At 28.6% G+C, this 20,376-nt stretch overlaps 1 protein-coding gene across 7 annotated transcripts in view; it reads left to right on the forward strand.

The window, feature by feature from the left end:
* Positions 1-20,376, forward strand: part of LOC129990169 (disintegrin and metalloproteinase domain-containing protein 11-like) — a 245,478-nt gene that overhangs the window by 158,587 nt on the left and 66,515 nt on the right. For all 7 annotated transcript variants that reach the window (XM_056098138.1, XM_056098133.1, XM_056098135.1 and 4 more), the window contains 2 exons: positions 1,088-1,167; positions 16,612-16,681. In XM_056098138.1, the coding sequence (XP_055954113.1) occupies positions 1,088-1,167; positions 16,612-16,681 (150 nt within the window). The remainder of the gene's footprint in view (positions 1-1,087; positions 1,168-16,611; positions 16,682-20,376) is intronic.

A 20,376-nucleotide genomic window follows, 5' to 3' on the forward strand; every position in this document is an offset into this window, starting at 1 on the left:
TTTTTATGTTTAGAAAAATTTGTATTTTAATGTAATTTCTATCAGATTTGTTTATATGTTTTTAATACATTCTTGCAAATTACCGTTTTTTGCAATGGTAAAGTAATTTTAATTTTATATGAGAAATATGTTGTAAAGATACATAATATGCATTCTGTTTAAAATACAGCACACTCCCAAGTATCCGGTTCGCGACTATCCGGCCTAGATTTCTTTTATCGTAATTGAAGACAGAAACTAGGGAGGCAAGCCAAGGCATTGGAAGCGGGCGTCTGCTACGATCCTGCAACAAAATACCAGTTGTGGCAAGAAAAGAGCAGCGATTTTATATATGTTCATTATTTCGTCAGTGTACAGCGAACCTTAGTTGTAACCGCTGTTTCTGATTGTAACTGTACAGTACGTACAGTATTCGTAAATTGTTCTTGTGGTAGGATTAATGTTTTTTTAAGTATAGCACAGTGAAGTGTACAGAATTCATATTAAAATGTGAATCGTTTATATCCTTTGACTTACTTTTTCTCTAATAAATTTTTGCAGTGAGGTATATAAACATATATAAACTACAGAGCCTTCTATTTTAACTCAACAAGTAACCGGCAGCTACTTCTATGATTCACCGACCCGCAGCTGCGTTCACATTGAGATAAATGGAGGGCTTAGTACTCAATAAGAAGTGAAGAAATACGTATTATAACAGTGAGTTTTGGTATAAAAACTGTGTCTTCTGGTATTGGTGGGCAAAGAGATGAGTTCACAGAACTCCAACATTTTTTTGTTAGCCAGCCTGCCATACCGCCGGTATTAGAAAGTGTACAGTATTTGAAATGAACTATAATTTTTTGCATGCATGTATTGTACTTTCGTTTGTATCTATTGTACATCATTTATTCTCAAGCCTTTTATTGAAATAAATTGCCTTTAAAGAGTAGATAAACGAGTTGCAAATCTTTAATTGAATTATTCATTCTCTTACACATTAATATTCATGTAAGAGAATTATATAAGCTTACTTTTCGATGCAAAAGTATATCGAGTTTGCTCTTAAGCCGTATTTGAATTTCAAAACATTCTTTTTCCCTTTCAGACTGGGAAGCACTATTATTCGACATCTTTGTTGGTGAAAGCTTTCAACTATAAATTCAAGCTAGACCTTGAGTTGAACACGTAAGTTGTATTTTATTGATTTAGTTTGAATCGCAAAAATAGGAAAAAATTATTTAAAGTATGTGATCTGTAACTATTTTATATCATTATTTATGGTTATCTTTTATTCGTTTGAAATTCATATTATTCTTCGCAGGGGCCGGTTTAAGGTATGTAGGGGTGATTAGATAATGCAACTTTCCCCTCTAAACTTTCGAAACTAGATACTTTTTGTTGATGTGAATTTAAAATCTGTATACAAGTATTAGATATAATTATAACGAAAAAAATCGCATACTTTTCTGGCTTATTCTAAATATTAAATACAAAATTTGCCAAAAACTTCTGTTCAGATGTTTACAGATTTCATTTTTCATGTTCCCAAATTTGCTCGCAGATCAGTGCAAGCAAATTTTCATCAGTGCATGTAAATTGTGAAATGAAAAACATGAAAAAAATTCCTTAGAATAATATTTTGATATTTAAACGATGTTTCATATTAATTTGAATATATTCGGAAACAGGATTCTTGGATATAAATTGAGTTCCCAAAATTAAATTCACCTGAAAATACTGCATAAAAGGAATCTCAGGGTTATCTATTTTGCCTATTTGATAATCCTGTCTTGTTCTATGCTCAATTTTGGGACATTTTTTGCTTTCCTTCGAATATCTAAAATGAAAAATGTTATACCAAAACCATCAAAAAATGTATATGCGTTTAACGAAAGATAATTTTTACTGTGATAAAAATGAATTTAATTATGTGGTGGTATGTAGATTACTATGATCCGTGCAGGAAGCAACAGGACGAATGTTTTTAGGAACATTTCTTTTAATAATCACATTCACGCACTAAACAAGCACAAACACAAAGACAAGACATTCATGCGCGCGGCTTCACAGTTCAGCATCGCATCTCATTCTAGTTACAATCGCAATGCACTATGGCTTGACATATGGGATGGCCTAATCAGGTATCGCCATCTAGTATCCAAAAGAGAAGATAAGAGTAATGCAACTGCTACAGTTATAGATTTAATATTTATATATCATAGGTTTAATATAAATTTTTGGCACCTATGCAGTTACTTAGGATACTCAAAATCGTAGCTAATAGCATCAACTATATTCTCAGGATTTTATAGGTCTGAATTGGATTTTGTAAGGTCTTTAGGTTTTGCAAAATTCGGATACTCCTATTCTCTCTCCAACTTTCAAGATCAAGTACGTTTTATGGATATAAGTATATATTTTTAAACAAAAAAATTTAAATAAAGGAAGATAATAAAACACTTAATTATGAATCACTTTCAAAAGAGTTAATTTTAGCGTAATGCCTATAAAAATGTACAATTAAAATTTAAAGTTAATTTTAAACAAAATAGTAAAATAATAATAATAATAACAAAACTTTCTTGGACACAATATAAATTATATTTAATACTATGTTCGGATTTTTTTATTATAAAGCCTCTTTTAATTATAAAGTATTTTTTAGATATATAAAATAACATTAACATATATAAAGCTTGTAAATGGTAATTAATGAAGAATATTACTAGAATAGAGTTCCAGAATTTAACTGATATATGATTTCAATTTGATTCAATCAGCTGATATATGAGTTCTATTACACAGTTTTTATGAATAAATGAAAGCACAAGATTAAATAACTTCAAAAAATATGGCAAAAGAAATCTTGAGGTCCCGCTATCTTTAGTCAATGATTTATTTTGCCTATTAAATAATCTTGTTACGTCATATTATACATGTTACAGTCACGACAGCATTAATATATCTTCATAAAATAATATATTATGTATATATTCTAACAAAAATGAAGTGCAAACATTAATTGTAAAAGCAGGTAAATATTTTTGAAGTACTCTGCATTTCTGCAGAAACAGAACACGATTGAATAATACAAGATATATATTATGGGGTGATGCACTAAAGTTATTGTATGCTGAAATTTCAATGAAACCTTTTATATATCCTTTGATTTTAATGGTTCCTCAAGCAAGCTGACAAAAAAATATCGGACAATTGTTGAATCTGGTATACTTACTACTTTGGTAAGGATTTATTTTGCGATATTTCTCGAAATTGGAAGATAAGGGGGAGGGGCTAATTTTAAGTGAAGCAATCGAAATAACAGTTTTTATTTTTTTCAATCAACCAGATATTTCCTTCGAATATTTTTGTCCCCAGGGTCTAATGTCTTTCTGACTGGCCATTTTTTCCAATATAATCTCTATTCCCATTCACAAAGAAAAAAGAGAAATTTCGTGTAACTTTCTGTTGACTATGCAATGTAGAAATGACTTTCATATCACGCAAACTGCCCATTTGCGATAATACTTTTGTTTATTCAGAATAAAATTGAGAATTTCAGACAAACATCCGGGATTAAAATAGATTTTTCTCTCTTTTTTAGTAGTTTAATCCACTAATTTTTTTTTCTATTTTAAGTGCATAAATATGTTTATCCTGGGCTCGTCTAAACAATATTTTCTTTGATTCGAAATATATCCGAAGGAAAAAATAGATTGCGATTTGGGATGAAATTTTATATGATGGATTTTTTTTCAATATTTTCTACCGATCATCGTCTTAACTTTACACCACACCACACCTCCGTTTCTAGAGCTCAAGTGGCTCCTTTCCGATTTGGGATAGACGTATATGGACTTTATTAAAAAAAAACTGAAATCAATTGGGAAGAAACATACAAATGACAAAATACGAATACTTGCAACATAACAAAAAATGATAAAAACTAGAATGAAAAATATCTGGAGTACAATAAAACTGGATAAGTGAACATGATAATGAACAGTATGAATGAAAAAATAAAGCAATTATAAAAATGAGACACTTGAAGAGGCTTAAGGATATAGTATAAATACAACGCTAATACACGAAAAAAAAAACTTGCTTTACCGATAATTTTTTTTATTGCAGACCTCTGTAATTATTGATATTACAAGGGAAGTAGCGCACATGGGCAAGAATCTCCTCGAATCATCAAAAACGCAGTAGCAAGTATCAGGGAAAAAAACACTAATTCTAGCATTGCATTTGTGCTTTTTATGCTGCGATTTTAATGTTGCAAAATTACTCACGGACAAAAAGTTCTTTTTGCTGATTTGGAAAATAAAATTATGCATGTTGGATTTTTTAAAAAAATATTTTCCATTGATCAACACAAAAAACCCCTTGCTTTACTGATACTTTTTCATTGTAGTATTACGTATTACAGTATCATTCATTGCAGTATCTATGTAATTACTGATATTCACCAGGGAAGAAATGCCCATGAGCAAAAATCTCCCCAAATCAGCAAAAACGCCATGGCAAGTATCAGAAGGAAAACACTAATTTCACCTTTCCATTGGTGCTTTTTATGCTGCGATGTTAATGTTAATTACTCACTGACAAAAAGCTGTTTTTGCTGATTTGGAGAATAAAATTGTGCATGTTGAAATTTAAAAATATATATATATATACTTTTCATTGATCAACACAAAAAAAACCTTGCTTTACTGATACTTTTTCATTGCAGTATTACGCATTACAGTATCATTCATTGCAGTATCTATGTAATTAGTGATATTCACCAGGGAAGCAATGCCCATGAGCATAAATCCCTCCAAATCAGCAAAAACGCCATAACAAGTATAAGAAAAAAAACACTAATTCCACCTTTCCATTTCTGCTTTTTATGCTGTGATTTTCATGGACCAAAATTACTCACTAACAAAAAATTGTTTTTTGCTTAATCAACTTAGATCCTATTTGATCACTGTTGGCTTTTAAGCTTGTCATGTTTCCTACGAGGAAATAAGACATGTTTGATGATCAGGCATCTGTAGGTGACACATTCTTCCCAATTTTGGACAAATGCGTTACGCTAGTAGACTGAAAAATCTATAAATCTACGCTGGCCAATGGCACTCTTTCTAAGGGAATGAAACCTTAGTGAACACATGTGTTCGCCGTTTCTCGAAGTATTGCTTAAGTGACGATAATTGACAGATGTGTCATTATTCTTACTTGACCTTTGTCTTGTTCTTACGTCGTGTTCAATTTAACAGTTTCTGGTTTATTTCGACAGAAGGGGCGCTGCGATATTTTTTCCCTTCTCTTATAGCAATGGAAGTAATGAAGAACTCGCAAGCAATTTTAGTATCAGAAAGCCTTTCCTTCTATGAAGTTAATATTTTATTTACAATTTTTGACTCATTTTTGTTAAATAAGTTGTTAATATCTAGAAGACCTTGCTTTTTCCTGCAGTTTTTTGTAAAACCTTGTTTTTTTTGGAGAAATTATTTAGATGCAAATCACACACTGATTACATATGAATATTTTTCAATCTCACCTAAATATGAACTGGTCATTTAAATTTTTTTTAAATCATGAATACACTTAACTGAACATGTTATTCGAAATAATCTGCTACATTACAGTATTCATTTTATAGTTTATATATAATTACTTATATTTTTGAGCTTACAATCAGTTTTAATCATGGTGAAATCGGATCTGAGATGGCGCTATATGATATTGTTAGAAGAAAGCAGATAGAAAAAAGCTTTAATAGTTAATTGTAAAAAATTATCGTTGTTTTTGTGTAAAATAGTCTTTTTTTCAGGAAAGACACCTATGTAGACAAACTTAAAAAGCAAAAATATTAAATATATATGCATAAGTAAAAAATAAAGCAAAAAGCGGGGTTCGAACCGAGGATCCACAACACACGCGTCATTCATGGTGTTCTGACCACTATACTATACTGCCCATATATTATACATGTTCTAATATTTAGTTATAAAAAATGTTTTAGTGAGTGTAAAAATCGCGTTTCTACAAGAAAGGCACATAAAGTTATAAGATTTCTGCACTAATTTATTCTGAATTGATATGTTGTCCCAATCCTTGATTTATCGGATGTAACAAATATGAATCTCTAAACGCTTATTTTTTAGTTTTTCAAAAGATCAATAAACATATTTAAAGATCAGTAAATCATTAATCAGGGTAAAAGATCAGCGAATCCTTTATCAGAGTAAGAAATCAATAAATCATTTGTGAGATTAAAAGATCAGCAAACCGATTAATCAGAGTGAATAATGGAGTTTTGTTGAACATGAACAAAAATGGATGTTCATATCAACTGGGATCTTACTTTTGATTCACATATGCAAGCATTCTAAAAATGTTTGAGTAGAGGAATTCACATTTAAATGTTATGTTGGAAATGCAGGATTTCTGTTTCACGTTGTTTAAAAATTATGGTTAAAACTTTTATCTGCCCGCCACTTGAATTTCTGTTTAACGCAATCAAAGAAATTTAAGCATAGAAATGTAAGAAAATTCGAAATATGGGAGTGTCAGAAAATTGCTTATGTTTTAATCATTTTTTAGAATATTACATGAGTGATATGAATTCTTATGATTATCATACAAATAAAAATAATGGGGTATTTAAAGGCAACAGTTAAGTGTGAAATAGAATGCAAATGTTTTTTTTTTTTTTTTACAAAAAAAGGGGATATTTATTTAAAAATAAATTCTTAGTTTTAAAAAATACATATTCGCATAGATTTTCTTTTCGGCTTTCACATCTATTTTGAAAATGATATGAAAATCAGGATCATCAGAAGTTAGTTCGTAATATTTCATTTTACACAGTATTTAGGGAGGCATATCAGTAATGTAAACTTCGAAATTAATGCATTTAACAAAATGCTGCTAATTTTTTTTAATTCGTAAGAAAACTTTAATAAAACTACATTAAACATGCAAAAATCACAGGAAGAAAAATTAAAAACAATATCGAAATAATCTTTTAATTAATCAATTGATTATTAAATCATTCGAAATTAATTCTACTTATGGGAGATATTATCTCCTGGATTGTCTCGTATAATTGCATAATAGAGGATGTTTGTTTTTATTTAGTTTTATTATAACAAGGTAGAAAAAATAATATCAGCATTTTGAAACTTTTAACTATTTGAGTTAAAAATTTAACTTAAAACCAAACCATTTGACCATTGAGTCTAAAATTTATTACAGTTCAACAATTCTAATATCTAAACTCCAAATTTCACTTATCTTGTTGCTTATTTTTAATTATCGCTTTCATATACTCACAAACAGGTAAATCTATAGACAATCCAATCTAATATTGAATATTATTAAGAATTTGATACATATCTTTAAATCTATTGATAATAGTATTTACTGAATTTGATTTTTCAGTCTCGTTCCGCGTTGGAATCATTTCGTTAGCATGCAAATAGACATAATGCCAACAAGCAGGAGTGGTCTCTCCTCAATTGTTTCACATACTTCTGATAAAAGTCTTATCCCACCTTTATCCACATAAAATTGTGGACTTTGGGTAAAGCGACGAATACCTTGTATGATATTGGCGAATGATAGTTAACAAATATAGATCGGTGATGTGAATCTAATCTTTTTCTTGAATTTGTGGTGAGAATTTTTTGTTACGGATCTTTATCCACTAAGTCCGTAAAGTGAACGGGTTCGCCTTGTAGTGGGTTATTGGTGTAAATTAATCAGCAGACCTCTGTAGCGAATAATGACGCGTAGACAGAATACACAAACTTGCTCAACTCTTAACTAGAGAAGAACTCAAAAGATTGTCTCCAGCTCGGTCTCACGGCCTTTTATAGTTCCCAAGACACGGCTAAGAAGGTTCTCGAACAATCAAGCAAATCTCGATTCTTATTGGCTCTATCGCCAAAAATTTTGGAAGATTCCAGTATCATGCATTTTGTTGCCAAAGTCGCCAGATGGTCGCCAAGTTTGTCGTCAATCCCGAGGGTTACTGAACTGGCATCCGATAAGCATCCAATAGAGCTAGCTGATCGTAAAAGGGTCTTTCCTACGATGGAACCAACTGTGCTGTGAAACAACATTACAGATTCATGATAATATATTTTGGGTACTTCTTTTTTTTTTACAAACCGATTGACGCGACAATTTGATGTAAAGCTACAGTTGCAGTCGCAATATCAAATTTCATAGATTTAAGTCATCGCGTTTGTGATTTATTAGGTTTATATGCATGTGAAATTACAAATCGACAGACTGTCAATCGTTTGATGGATTTAGTTCAAAATTTGATAAGTATCTATATTTTTGAGGCTAAATCTGTGTATCAAATTTTATCTCCTTATCTCTTTGTCTCTTTGTGTTTATTGAGTTCATTTGTACTGGAACAACCAGACGTACAGATTTCCTGCGAATGGACTTCGCTCATAATTCGATAGAAATCTAAACATTTGGTCTAAAATTCATATAGCAAAACTTCGTCTATTTCACAGAATGTTTGATTTATCTGTTCACAGACAGACTGACTTACAGGCAGATATAATGACAAAAATTCATATTTAGGAATTCAGAAATGTTTGAAATGGAGAGATTCCTCAAAATATCGCATTCGAATGTTTTCCCCTGTACATTTCATATACGAAAAAGTAAAATAGTTTTCTAACAGAGGATTGAACTGCTAAAACATTAATAAAAATTTTCTGACAAAATTTTCTGACCATTATTACGTTTTCTTATACTCTTAACATCTTTTTCTCAAAAGTAAAGCCTAAAATATTGCAACATCGATATTATGAATAACTGTACAATTTAAAGTTAAGTTTAGATAGTATAATTAATTACTCGTTTCTTGAAAACAATTCTTCGAAATTATTGCTTTGAAACAAATTCCTAAAACAATTTTTTACAGCAACCAGCTTCTATTTAAAAATTTTTATCATTTTTCTTCGCAAAATGCTCGACAGCGTGACGCCGATAATTTCATTACACGCTTCGTGAAATCCTAAAAGCCCATTTCTTTGTGAAATTGAAAAAGCGCAGCATCCTCTGCTACAAACTTGATAACATTTGGTATTCTGAGTAAAGGAGGGCCATTGTAAGTGGAAGCTTTTATCGTCCATTATTTAATTTGTTCAAAATGAATTTTTTTTCTTTAAAAATATCTATTCTGTTTTCTTTAATTCATTTTAAATAGCTTTGAAATTTTATAATTTTTATGTATAATACTTTAGGATTTTTTGATAGTTTTTTTTAGAAATCTAAATGCAAAAAATTCCTGATAAATTAACCAGATTTTATATACTTTTTCTTTTCTTTCAAGGTCAGATAATAATTTCAGTTTGAAATAAAGTTAATTGCAGACGATAATAATATATTTATCATTCATCTAAACGATTTCAGGTGAAACTATAATTTAATTACTGCAATATGTTTAAGTAAAGCAATTTTATAAAATAACGCTTTGAGAAATCTGAAATTCTTAACGAAATATATTTTTTAACTTTAAGTATCCTATGATTTTTTAACTTTAAGTATCCCATGAAACTCTGAAATTTATCGTCATACATTGAAAATAAATTGAGACAAATGATCCGTTAAAATTTTAAAACTAAGCGAGAAAAACAAATTTCGATGTATGGTAGATTCCCATAGTATAAATTGTAACTATTGCACAATAATAATTCATTATTAAAGGATCTTTAAAATTATTTCCTATGGAAATACAAACGCAATGCATATCGCAAATAAGCATGTACGGTGGATAAAGCCTCGAAGATAAATTTTGTTAGGTAAAAAAAAATTCTTTTAATTTGTTTCGTAAATTTTTTTCAGAATTTTAATGGTTAAGTTAATTGCAGACGATAATAATATATTTATCATTCATCTAAACGATTTAAGATGAATCTATAATTTAATTACTGTGATATGTTTAAGTAAAGCAATTTTATAAAATAACGCTCTGAGAAATCTGAAATTCTTCACGAAATATATTTTTTAACTTTAAGTATCTTATGATTTTTTTAACTTTAAGTATCCCATGAAACTCTGAAATTTATCGTCATACATTGAAAATAAATTGAGACAAATGATCCGTTAAAATTTTAAAACTAAGCGAGAAAAACAAATTTCGATGTATGGTCGATTCCCATAGTATAAATTGTAACTATTGCACAATAATAATTAATTATTAAAGGATCTTTAAAATTATTTCCTATGGAAATACAAACGCAATGCATATCGCAAATAAGCATGTACTGTGGATAAAGCCTCGAAGATAAATTTTGTTAGGTAAAAAAAAATTCTTTTAATTTGTTTCGTAAATTTTTTTCAGAATTTTAATGGTTAAGTTAATTGCAGACGATAATAATATATTTATCATTCATCTAAACGATTTAAGATGAATCTATAATTTAATTACTGTGATATGTTTAAGTAAAGCAATTTTATAAAATAACGCTCTGAGAAATCTGAAATTCTTCACGAAATATATTTTTTAACTTTAAGTATCTTATGATTTTTTTAACTTTAAGTATCCCATGAAACTCTCAAATTTATCGTCATACATTGAAAATAAATTGAGACAAATGATCCGTTAAAATTTTAAAACTAAGCGAGAAAAACAAATTTCGATGTATGGTAGATTCCCATAGTATAAATTGTAACTATTGCACAATAATAATTCATTATTAAAGGATCTTTAAAATTATTTCCTATGGAAATACAAACGCAATGCATATCGCAAATAAGCATGCACTGTGAATAAAGCCTCGAAGATAAATTTTGTTAGGTAAAAAAATATTCTTTTAATTTGTTTCTTAAAATTTTTTCAGAATTTTAAAATTATAATTTATATTAAATTTTCATAAAACTGCTAATCATTTCATTCATTTAAAAAAAATTAAATAATTCATATCATAATTTTTTACAATTATGCACACACTTTAATTAATTTAACGTCTAGAATAATTTTAATATAGAATCCTTAAGCATGTACTGTGAATAAAGCCTCGAAGATAAATTTTGTTAGGTAAAAAAATATTCTGAAAAAATTTTAAGAAACAAATTAAAAGAATTTTAAAATTATAATTTATATTAAATTTTCATAAAACTGCTAATCATTTCATTCATTTTAAAAAAATTAAATAATTCATATCATAATTTTTTACAATTATGCACACACTTTAATTAATTTAACGTCTAGAATAATTTTAATATAGAATCCTTTGAAATTATTTAAAATTATGCTAAAAAAGTAAGATTAACATAACCGCAAAGTAAAATGTCATTCCTATTATTATCCTTAATTCATATTTTTAACCGAAAAATAAGATTCTTAGTGGATTTTTATTTATTTTTTCGGTAGGAAAAAATTAATTAAAAATTATAGGTATATAATAACCCTTTCGAACTGACTTTTGCATGATTAAAATTTGAAATCCCATGCAAAAATTGTTATTTCTACGATAACCCATGTGACAGCAGAATTTATTTACCATTAAGGAATGTATGTCTGGTGTCTGGAACGTGTATGCCCATTAGGGCTAAAAGGGTTAAAAGCATGAAATTTAAAGAAATAGAATCCTTGCCCTGCTTCGAAAGTAAAAAAAATAAAAAGCGCTTCAATATTACGGTGTGTAGATTTTAAAAATTAAGTAATGTGTGATATATGCCAGTTAAAACCCTTGTTAGACGTTTCGGAATAAGAAATTGAGTTGGTATCAACATCATCGGGAGTCTCAAACCCTTAAACTTTCTCGCATTCCATATAATAAAAACGTTATCCCCTTTCCCCAGCATAAAATTATGGACTTTGTTTAAAGCCTGAAATTTGCTGTATGGCATTGGCGGACAGTTGGTATGAATCTAGCATTTTTACTGAATCGGTCGTTGATTGTTAGTGATTAATTCTAATAATGCATTTAATACACAAGAAGCTAAAAATAATTGTATTTTGAACGCCTTTTTACATCCAATTAAATCCAGGGTTAAACATAGAACTACAATTATAGACACAAATCACTTATCAAATTCGATTTTCTTAAATTTCTGCTTTTACATATGGATGCGAAAATACAGACAAACAGACGGTCAACTGCTTGACGGATTTAATTCAAAATTTGTTAAATATCTATATTTTAGATGCTAAACCTGTATACCCTTTTTTTTTGCCCACGTCTTAGCGTTTTGTAGCTATTGAGATTACTTGGTCAGACAGACAGACTTTCTGCTAATAAATTTCATTCCCAATTTGATAGGAATCTAAATACCTATATAGCAAATTTCATCTATCTAGCTCAAAGCCTTTTTGAGCTATCGTGTTTACAGGTAAAGAGACACACATAAAACCAAAAATATATTATTCAAACTCAAGGAGGTTTGATTCATCCAATGTTCGAATTTTTTGAAGCTTACAGTGCTTTCTCTTTATATATTTCGTGGAAAAAAAAGTTTTTTTAATAAAAAAAAGGGGCTACAATTGTTTTAGATATAGAATTGAAACTCCCTAAATAGGAAATTAGGCGCTAGCAGATTAATTATCCTTATAAACGGAGCAAGTAGTCAAAAATTGTTACTCTTTAAGTTTCTTTCGAATCGTAATTTAAAATAAAGCCTCTTTTAATACAAGACAGCGGTGTTTTTTTTTCTTCTGAATAACAGCTATTAGAGCACATCCGAAGTGAAAAAAAAAGAAGAATATCAGAGCTCGTTTACTAAATCAAATATATTAATGGATGGTGCCATTATGTCTTTAAAATGATTTTATAATAAAAGCATTATTTGGGGGATTTTTTTTTCTTCAAAACTTTGCTCTTAGGAAAGGTTTGTATTATAATATTTCTCCAATCAAGGGAAAAAAATTTTAATAAAAAACAGCATTTGTAAGTTCACTTTCAGTTAAATAAACTCAGTACCTATTTAAAAAAAATTACTATTCAAATTTCGGAGCCAAAAGAAGATTGTTCTCAAAGAAATTTTAATAAAATACTAAGCTTAATATCACAAAAAATATATCTTTTTGAAACTTTTGCCTCAATTTGACGTATCTGTTATTCATTTTTAACAGAGGCTCTGGCGATGAATTAAGGATTATATGAATATAAAATAGTGATAAAAAATCACTTTCATTGTAAAAAAGGAGTCTTCTGAAAAATAAGCAACGTGAAGGTATAGAAAAACTAAATAAAATTAGAATTACTTTGTGCTGTTTTGAAAAAAAAAAAAAATACTCTTTAGTAAAAGAAATGAAAGAAAATGAATACCTATTCTGTTACAGTAAAAATGCTAATAAAGAAAAGGAAAAGTCAGAATGCAAAGTAAATAAAAATAAAAGCAATAAATATATAATAGTAATAAAAATAAATAATGGTAAATAAATAGTTTCAGCATTCAAATGGAGGTGAGAAATTATAATTATTACCCCCAAAATTTGTTTTTTTTTTTTTTTTTTGAAAAAAAATATTCTTGAAACAATTGTAATATTAATGGAAATATACTATGGATCATATAACAAATTTGGTGTTAATTGATCATGAGAAATTAATGTATTCTCACCCTCTTTTATATTAATTAAGTCTTGCAGGAACAAATCATCAAGACATCTGAACCTGAGATTTAGAAGAATCTTCGTATTTTACATTCCCTTGAGATGGAAAATCTTTCATTGTATAAAAGGAATCTTTCGAAAAAAAAAAGCAACATGTAGACATAGAAAAACCAAATAAATCCGAATTCTTTTGCTTTAAAAAAGAAATAAAAAAGGGGGGAACACGAAAAGTAAATAAAAGCAATAAATATATAATAGTAATAAAAGTAAATAATAGTAAGTAAATAGTTTTAACAATCATTTAAAGGGTGACGAGAAAATAGAATTGTTATTCCCAAAAGTTGCATAATTTCTTTTTGAAAAATAATATATATTCTTGAAACGATTATAATATCAATGAAAATATATGATAGATCATAAAATAAAGCATCGTTTGATCATAAGAATTTATTTTCCACCCTCTTTTATATCAATTAAGTCAATTAAGAACAAATCAATGGCCAGGATAGTCTGGTTGGTAGAGCGTCGGATTCGCGTCCCTTAGGTTGCGAGTTCGAACCCCGTCGGCCGAAGATTCCCCGCGTGCTTGGTGGCTGACGCGCGTTAAATCTGTCGTGGTCACAAAGTCTCTCCATGTCGAGAGTAATACCACTGGGGATACTGGATCAGGGGTGATCGTTCTCTGAATGAAATGCGTGAGTGAAGTCCGCCCCATAAAAAGGGTTGTGACGTGTGTGTAGCTAAGTCGTTCTCTTGGCGCTAGATAGCGCTACTATAGAAACAAGAGGCGCCCCCCCCAGGCTTAAATCCGCTGTCTTCGAGCAGCGGGCTTGCCTATGGCAAGTGCCATAAGAAACAACAACAACAAGAACAAATCATCAAGATATTAGACTTGAGATTCTGACGAATCCTTTTATTTTACTCTTCCTTGAGACAGAAAAGCATTTTTGGCATAATGAATGTCTATTTCTGTGTATGCTATTTCGTATGCGGTCTTCACTCATGAAGTGTTCAGACAAATTTATTTCATTTACAAAAATAAAACATAGCACACAGGTTGGAATGGTAACTCAATACACCTTCAAGATCAAATTCTAAAATTTTGTAGAATTTTTTAAAATTATTTTTTTGTGTTGGATGATTATTAATCATACTTTGATATTTTTCTACACCGTCAAAGAGTTGTTGTTCTTCAGAAGTTTCTTTTGATATCTGACATAATTTACTAAATTTTTAGTATATTTTTTTTTTTTGGGGGGGGGGGGTTCCCCGAAAACTTTTAGAAACTAAAACTAAAATTCTAGTAATTATTTTTGAAATTTGCGTAATATTTCTGTTTATACTTCAAAATAATTTAGTAGCAAGCAATAACTGATTTGCTTGGTCGCTGGGGGGTGGAAATTGCTTTATCATGTTCCATATTCTTTAAATAATTCTAAATGATAATAATTGGCTTCCAAAATGCAATCTTAAGGAATCACTGGCAATACTTAATACTTGTACTTATATCAATACTTATGACACATAACTGGCAATACTTAAATTATTCAACAATTTCTAAATCGCATATACATAAAACTGGCGATTAGATTAGATTAGATTATCATAATCTATTCAGCTTTATATTATAAAAATCTTCTGGTCCCGCACCGATATATTCAAAAATATTCGGGGGGGGGGGGGTGATTACTACATTATTTAATGTCATTAGTTTAAAGCAGTAAATTGACTCATGATTCATTTCCAACAGCGTAAACGATTGATGTTCGGGAATTGCCTGCACCATTAGCAGAAAAAAAACCATTTTAGACATTCATATTTCGTCTGGACTAGAACTTTCTGCGTCAGTTTGAAGGGACAGTTGCGCTGCCAAGTTTGCTTTGAAATCTGTTGAATATGTTGCATGCGACTGAATTATGAAAGTAAAAGAAAACTGATTTTAATGTTAAAGAAAAAAAACTGAAATCCTTAATAGATAAGAAGGTCTGCTTAAAATAAGAGAACGTAACACTGCAGCGCAACTGTAAATTTCACGGTTTGTTCGAGTAAAAATTGATCATTGTCAAGCTATAAATGGTGATGAATCCGACAGAGACAAGCGTTTTGTAGAAAATCCTCCAATGAATACCAAATGAAACAGGCTAATTGTTTGAATTATTGCGTTCAGCATCGTTCAACCAATTTTAAAAAAAGTGTTAAGATTACTTAAACTATATAAATTAACAATTAAGAAATAATTGTCGATAGGCAACAATTAGTTTTTTTTACATGTTATTTTTGAAATAAATTATAGAAAGCTCTTAGATAAATGTTTTTGTTTTTTTTCTCTTCTTTTCCTTTGATACAATGAAATATACCCAAATACACAATTGATTTTACCAAAGTCGGTTATTTTTACCTATCTATTAATGGTAACTAATTTCTTAAGTCCCACAGTGATATTAAGAGATGGCTACTATACTACCCTTGTTACATCAACGATAAATGCATGGTTCACGGACTCACCATGTTCATTTGCATTTATTAATTAATTTTTATTAAAAATTTGTATTCTTTGAAACTATTAATTAAATTATTATTTTAATTTACAATAGAAGCTTTTTAGTATATTTTAATCTATCTTTATATGTAATAAACATTAGAATATCTATTTTTTTATTCATAGTATAAATCTATTTAGTATTCCAGATATTTCTTCTTAGTTGTGGATATGTCTTGAATAAATAAAAATGAAGAAAGTAAAGAAAAGGAATCCTTCCTGGACAAAGGTTAATTTCTAAAAAATAAATTAATAAAATATAAATAGAGGTTAAATGTTAATACTTTCATTATATTATTAAATGAATATAAAAGAGCATTAAAATCATATTTTGAAGTGAATTGGCAGGCTCCAATTTTTCTGCTAATGCAGAGAATCAAGCTGCTGTTTTAAAGTGTAATCATTTAGCAAAATCAGTCCATAATTTTTCCATTATTTCTGTTTTCATACAATCCAAATTATTAAATGATAGTTAAATCATTGTTTGTAATTTCAAATATCCTTTTTTTTTCAGCCATCTTTTGGCACCGAATTTAATCCAAAAACATTTTCTACCAGAAGGAATTCAACGCTTGTCTACCCAAGTAAGTGAGAATTTTGAGTAACTTTTTTTTTAACTTTATTTTACAATATGTGATCGAATCTGTGTTTCCGATGATGATCTTTAAAAAAATGAAAAGTTTACTTATTTCCATTTAAGATCCTAAGAACTACATCTTATGTAGATGTAGAACTTATCAAGAACTACATCTTTTTTACATATACATTTATTGACTAGAATAGCATTGATTAGCATATTTATTTATTTATAGTTTGGCAGAGAAAAAAAACATTTTTTTCGAACTAACATGTTTTGGAATTTGATTCATTTCGCTGTGCAAAAAGTGCCTACAGTGCCTAAAATTTTTCTTAAGTTTCTTTATCAAGGCTTTGAGTACCATCGACTTCTGGAAATTTTGATTATGAGTGATGGAATCAAAAATCATCTAATAAACCAGTCTAATAGATAAAAATGTATTAGATACCCCAATTAGCCACTCCTCCCCACGAAAAAGGCATTCAGAAGATTGCTGTATGACCGGAGTACCACCATAAATTTTAATTCGAATGGACCTAAATATCTTTTTGGAACAAAACAGTCTTGAAACACTTTTTTTTGCCTACATAATGTCTGTTAATTCAATTTTTAATCTATTAGACTGTCTTATTTATAAATGGACTATTATTATTTTTTTTCTCTGACTGCTTGCTTGTTCATTTCAAATTTCGCAATCAATTTTAAACTAACTTCCCGATGAGCTGGAGACATATCTCAGAACATATAACACATTAAACATATCTCAGAACTGAATAACAATGCAGTATTAACTAGCTTTTTTGTCTGCTTTAAAGTCAATTCATTGTCTTAAGTTATTTCATAAAAGTTCATTTTCATCGTCTAAAAGCTTTACAAAACTTTCATTACCACAAATTTAATTTCATTGCCAAAAAATTTCGTTAAATGCTTTTATTACTAACAGATGGCGCCCTGACAAGCCATTAGCTCATCAGGAAATGAATTTAAAATTGATTGCAACATATCACATAGACAACTCTGAAAAACAAAAAACATTTACTTAAATTTTAAAAATTTTTATCTGCTGCGTTTTTAAAACGGTCTAAAAAGTATAAAATAATTTATTCCTCTGCAAATTTTACATCATTCTATGAATTTTATATTTCCAAATCACAAATATTCAAGACCCTCTTTATGGGATTAGAAATTTGTTTAAGTTTATAAATCTGTACGAGACAAGAATAAATTATTTTATACTCTCGAGTCCATTTTAAAAACGTGGTATATTAAATTTTCTGAATTTAAATAATTATTACAGGTTTTCTTGATACCATATATCGCTTGCTGCCAGCCTCTGAAGGCAAAATTTTACATTTTGCAGCATCTCAAATCTTTGACCAAAAAAATTGTTCAGAAAAAAATTCAGTGAATTACTAGTATAAGATACAATAGCTGTGCTAAAGAAAGAATTAAAAAATTGCTATTTCGACCTGCAGTAACAAAGAAGCCTGCTATTAAATTTTAATTCTTCATGTTTTCAAAATATACTATTATTGCATAGATATTAATCTGTATTGTATATAACGACATTTATTATTATATTTTTGTAGGAATAAAACAAATTTTTGGAAGAATATTCTTTATAATTGGTTCACTTTTATAATTTTTGCCAATTTTCAACAATTTTTTATTCCATTTGGTAGGAATAAAATGCGCGGTTAACAAATTTTTGATATAATGACATACGAAACAATAAACAATAAAATTTTAGTGGTATACAAATGCTAAATATTTAGTTTAAAATTAATACACAATTACAATAAAGATAATTATAAAATTATATTAAATAATTGAGAATTTATCTTCTTTTATTTAATAATATAAAAGGAATTAAGAATTAACAGAACTTAAAATCGTTTTTCATTTGAGATATATTGCAAAATAAAGTTTGCTTCATCTTTATAAAGCTGAAACATGATATTTAAAATAGTTATTGCATTCTTCCTAAAAGACAAAACTAAGCGTCTAGACTATTTTTATAATGTTTGTTTTATTAACGTTTTAACAGGCAGTATTATTGTATAATCTATCGAATTCATCGAAATTTTTGAAAAGCAGAAACAGGCTGAAGTAAAAAAGAGACATTTTAAATTTTTTAACTCTTTTTTATTCTCACCCTATAGGCATGCTTTATTTACAAGAGGCGCGGACAAGACACGTCCACTCACAGCGAGGCACAAAAGCAGATTAGCGTAAAAGAGACGGAAAATAATTTTCGCAGTGCTTATATACAATGAGATTTTGATAGTGATTTCTCCACACACACCCATTTAGACAAGGGAAACAAAGGGGTCTTTTAAATAGAATGTGCTCGGCTGGGCAGTTTTTATCCCTTCACTCGGAGTGTGGGAACTTGTCGGCTTTTAGCCGATTCAGCAATTTTAGTACTTGTGTTGAATTAATTAAATAGAAATAGTGGAATGGGATCAGGAAATAAGAGAATATTTTAGAATAAAGTTGATATGTGCTGAATTGAGCTAAGAATTAGGGAATTAATTAAGTTTAAATTAGATTTTTAAATTTCCTTATATATATATATATATATATATAGAGAGAGAGAGAGAGAGAGAGACAAAACTATGAATTATCAATGTATAATTTTTAAATTCGTCATAATGTATGCACTTGAATATCAACTAAATTAATGTGTGTGCTAAATGTATGATAAATCTATATTTTTAAAGTTCTATTCAAAACACGTGGGCGTCCAAACTAAATTCATAACAACAATCATCATATCTGGCCTTTCCTTCTGGTATTTCAATAATTTAAAGAACTTTTTAGTGTCTTACAATCCTTCATTGTTTCTACAGTTAATTAATAAAGCTTTTACTAGTTGTTGAAGGCATTATAAAGTAGATCTCAAGTAAAAATAAAAAGTTTAAAAAAAATATTTTTATTAATAAGATTAAAAGTATAAAATACATTTTTTACCAAAAAAAATCAAGATTTTAAAGAAAAATCGTAGGTACATAAGACGTTGACAGAAATATTAAATTAAAAGTAATTTGAAATTTTAATCACGTTTACAATACATTTTTAATCTTTAATTCATGTTTGGAAATTTTCTTTCTCTTTATGTGACGTTTAATTTGATGTTATTATAATTCAGTCGTTATGTGTATAGGATGTTATTTTAAAACCGTATCTTTAAAATTTTCTAGTTTCTTTTATTCTTTTATACATTCTATTTCATTAGTATAAATATAAAATATTACAAATTGAAATAAATGTTTATTGAATTCATCACTGTTCATTTGGAATTAATAAATTAACTGATAATCAAAATCAAAATATTTCCTTAATGCCAAGAACAAAAAACTATAGAAAATTTCTAAATGCTATAAGATTATAAAGTAAGGGGAAAATATTTATAAACTTTTTTTTGAAGACTTAAATTTAAAACAGTGGAAGAAGTTAAATAAAATCACACGAAAAGAGTTGAATCTGTAGAACAACTTCTATATCTTCTTTATTTCAAATGTTAATTTCGATTAGATGAGTTTAAAAAAAAGCAAGCAACAGTAAACAGAAGCAGAACGTAAATTAATTAATTTTTCGCAAAGTAATTTAAAGCATATCCAAATTAAGCTTTTTTATGTAATAGAAAGTTTAAATAAATTACCTTTGTTAGAAATAAATGATGCCACAATAACAATTTTA

The sequence above is a fragment of the Argiope bruennichi genome, chromosome 2 (assembly GCF_947563725.1).
Source record: "Argiope bruennichi chromosome 2, qqArgBrue1.1, whole genome shotgun sequence".
NCBI classification, from domain to species: domain Eukaryota; kingdom Metazoa; phylum Arthropoda; class Arachnida; order Araneae; family Araneidae; genus Argiope; species Argiope bruennichi.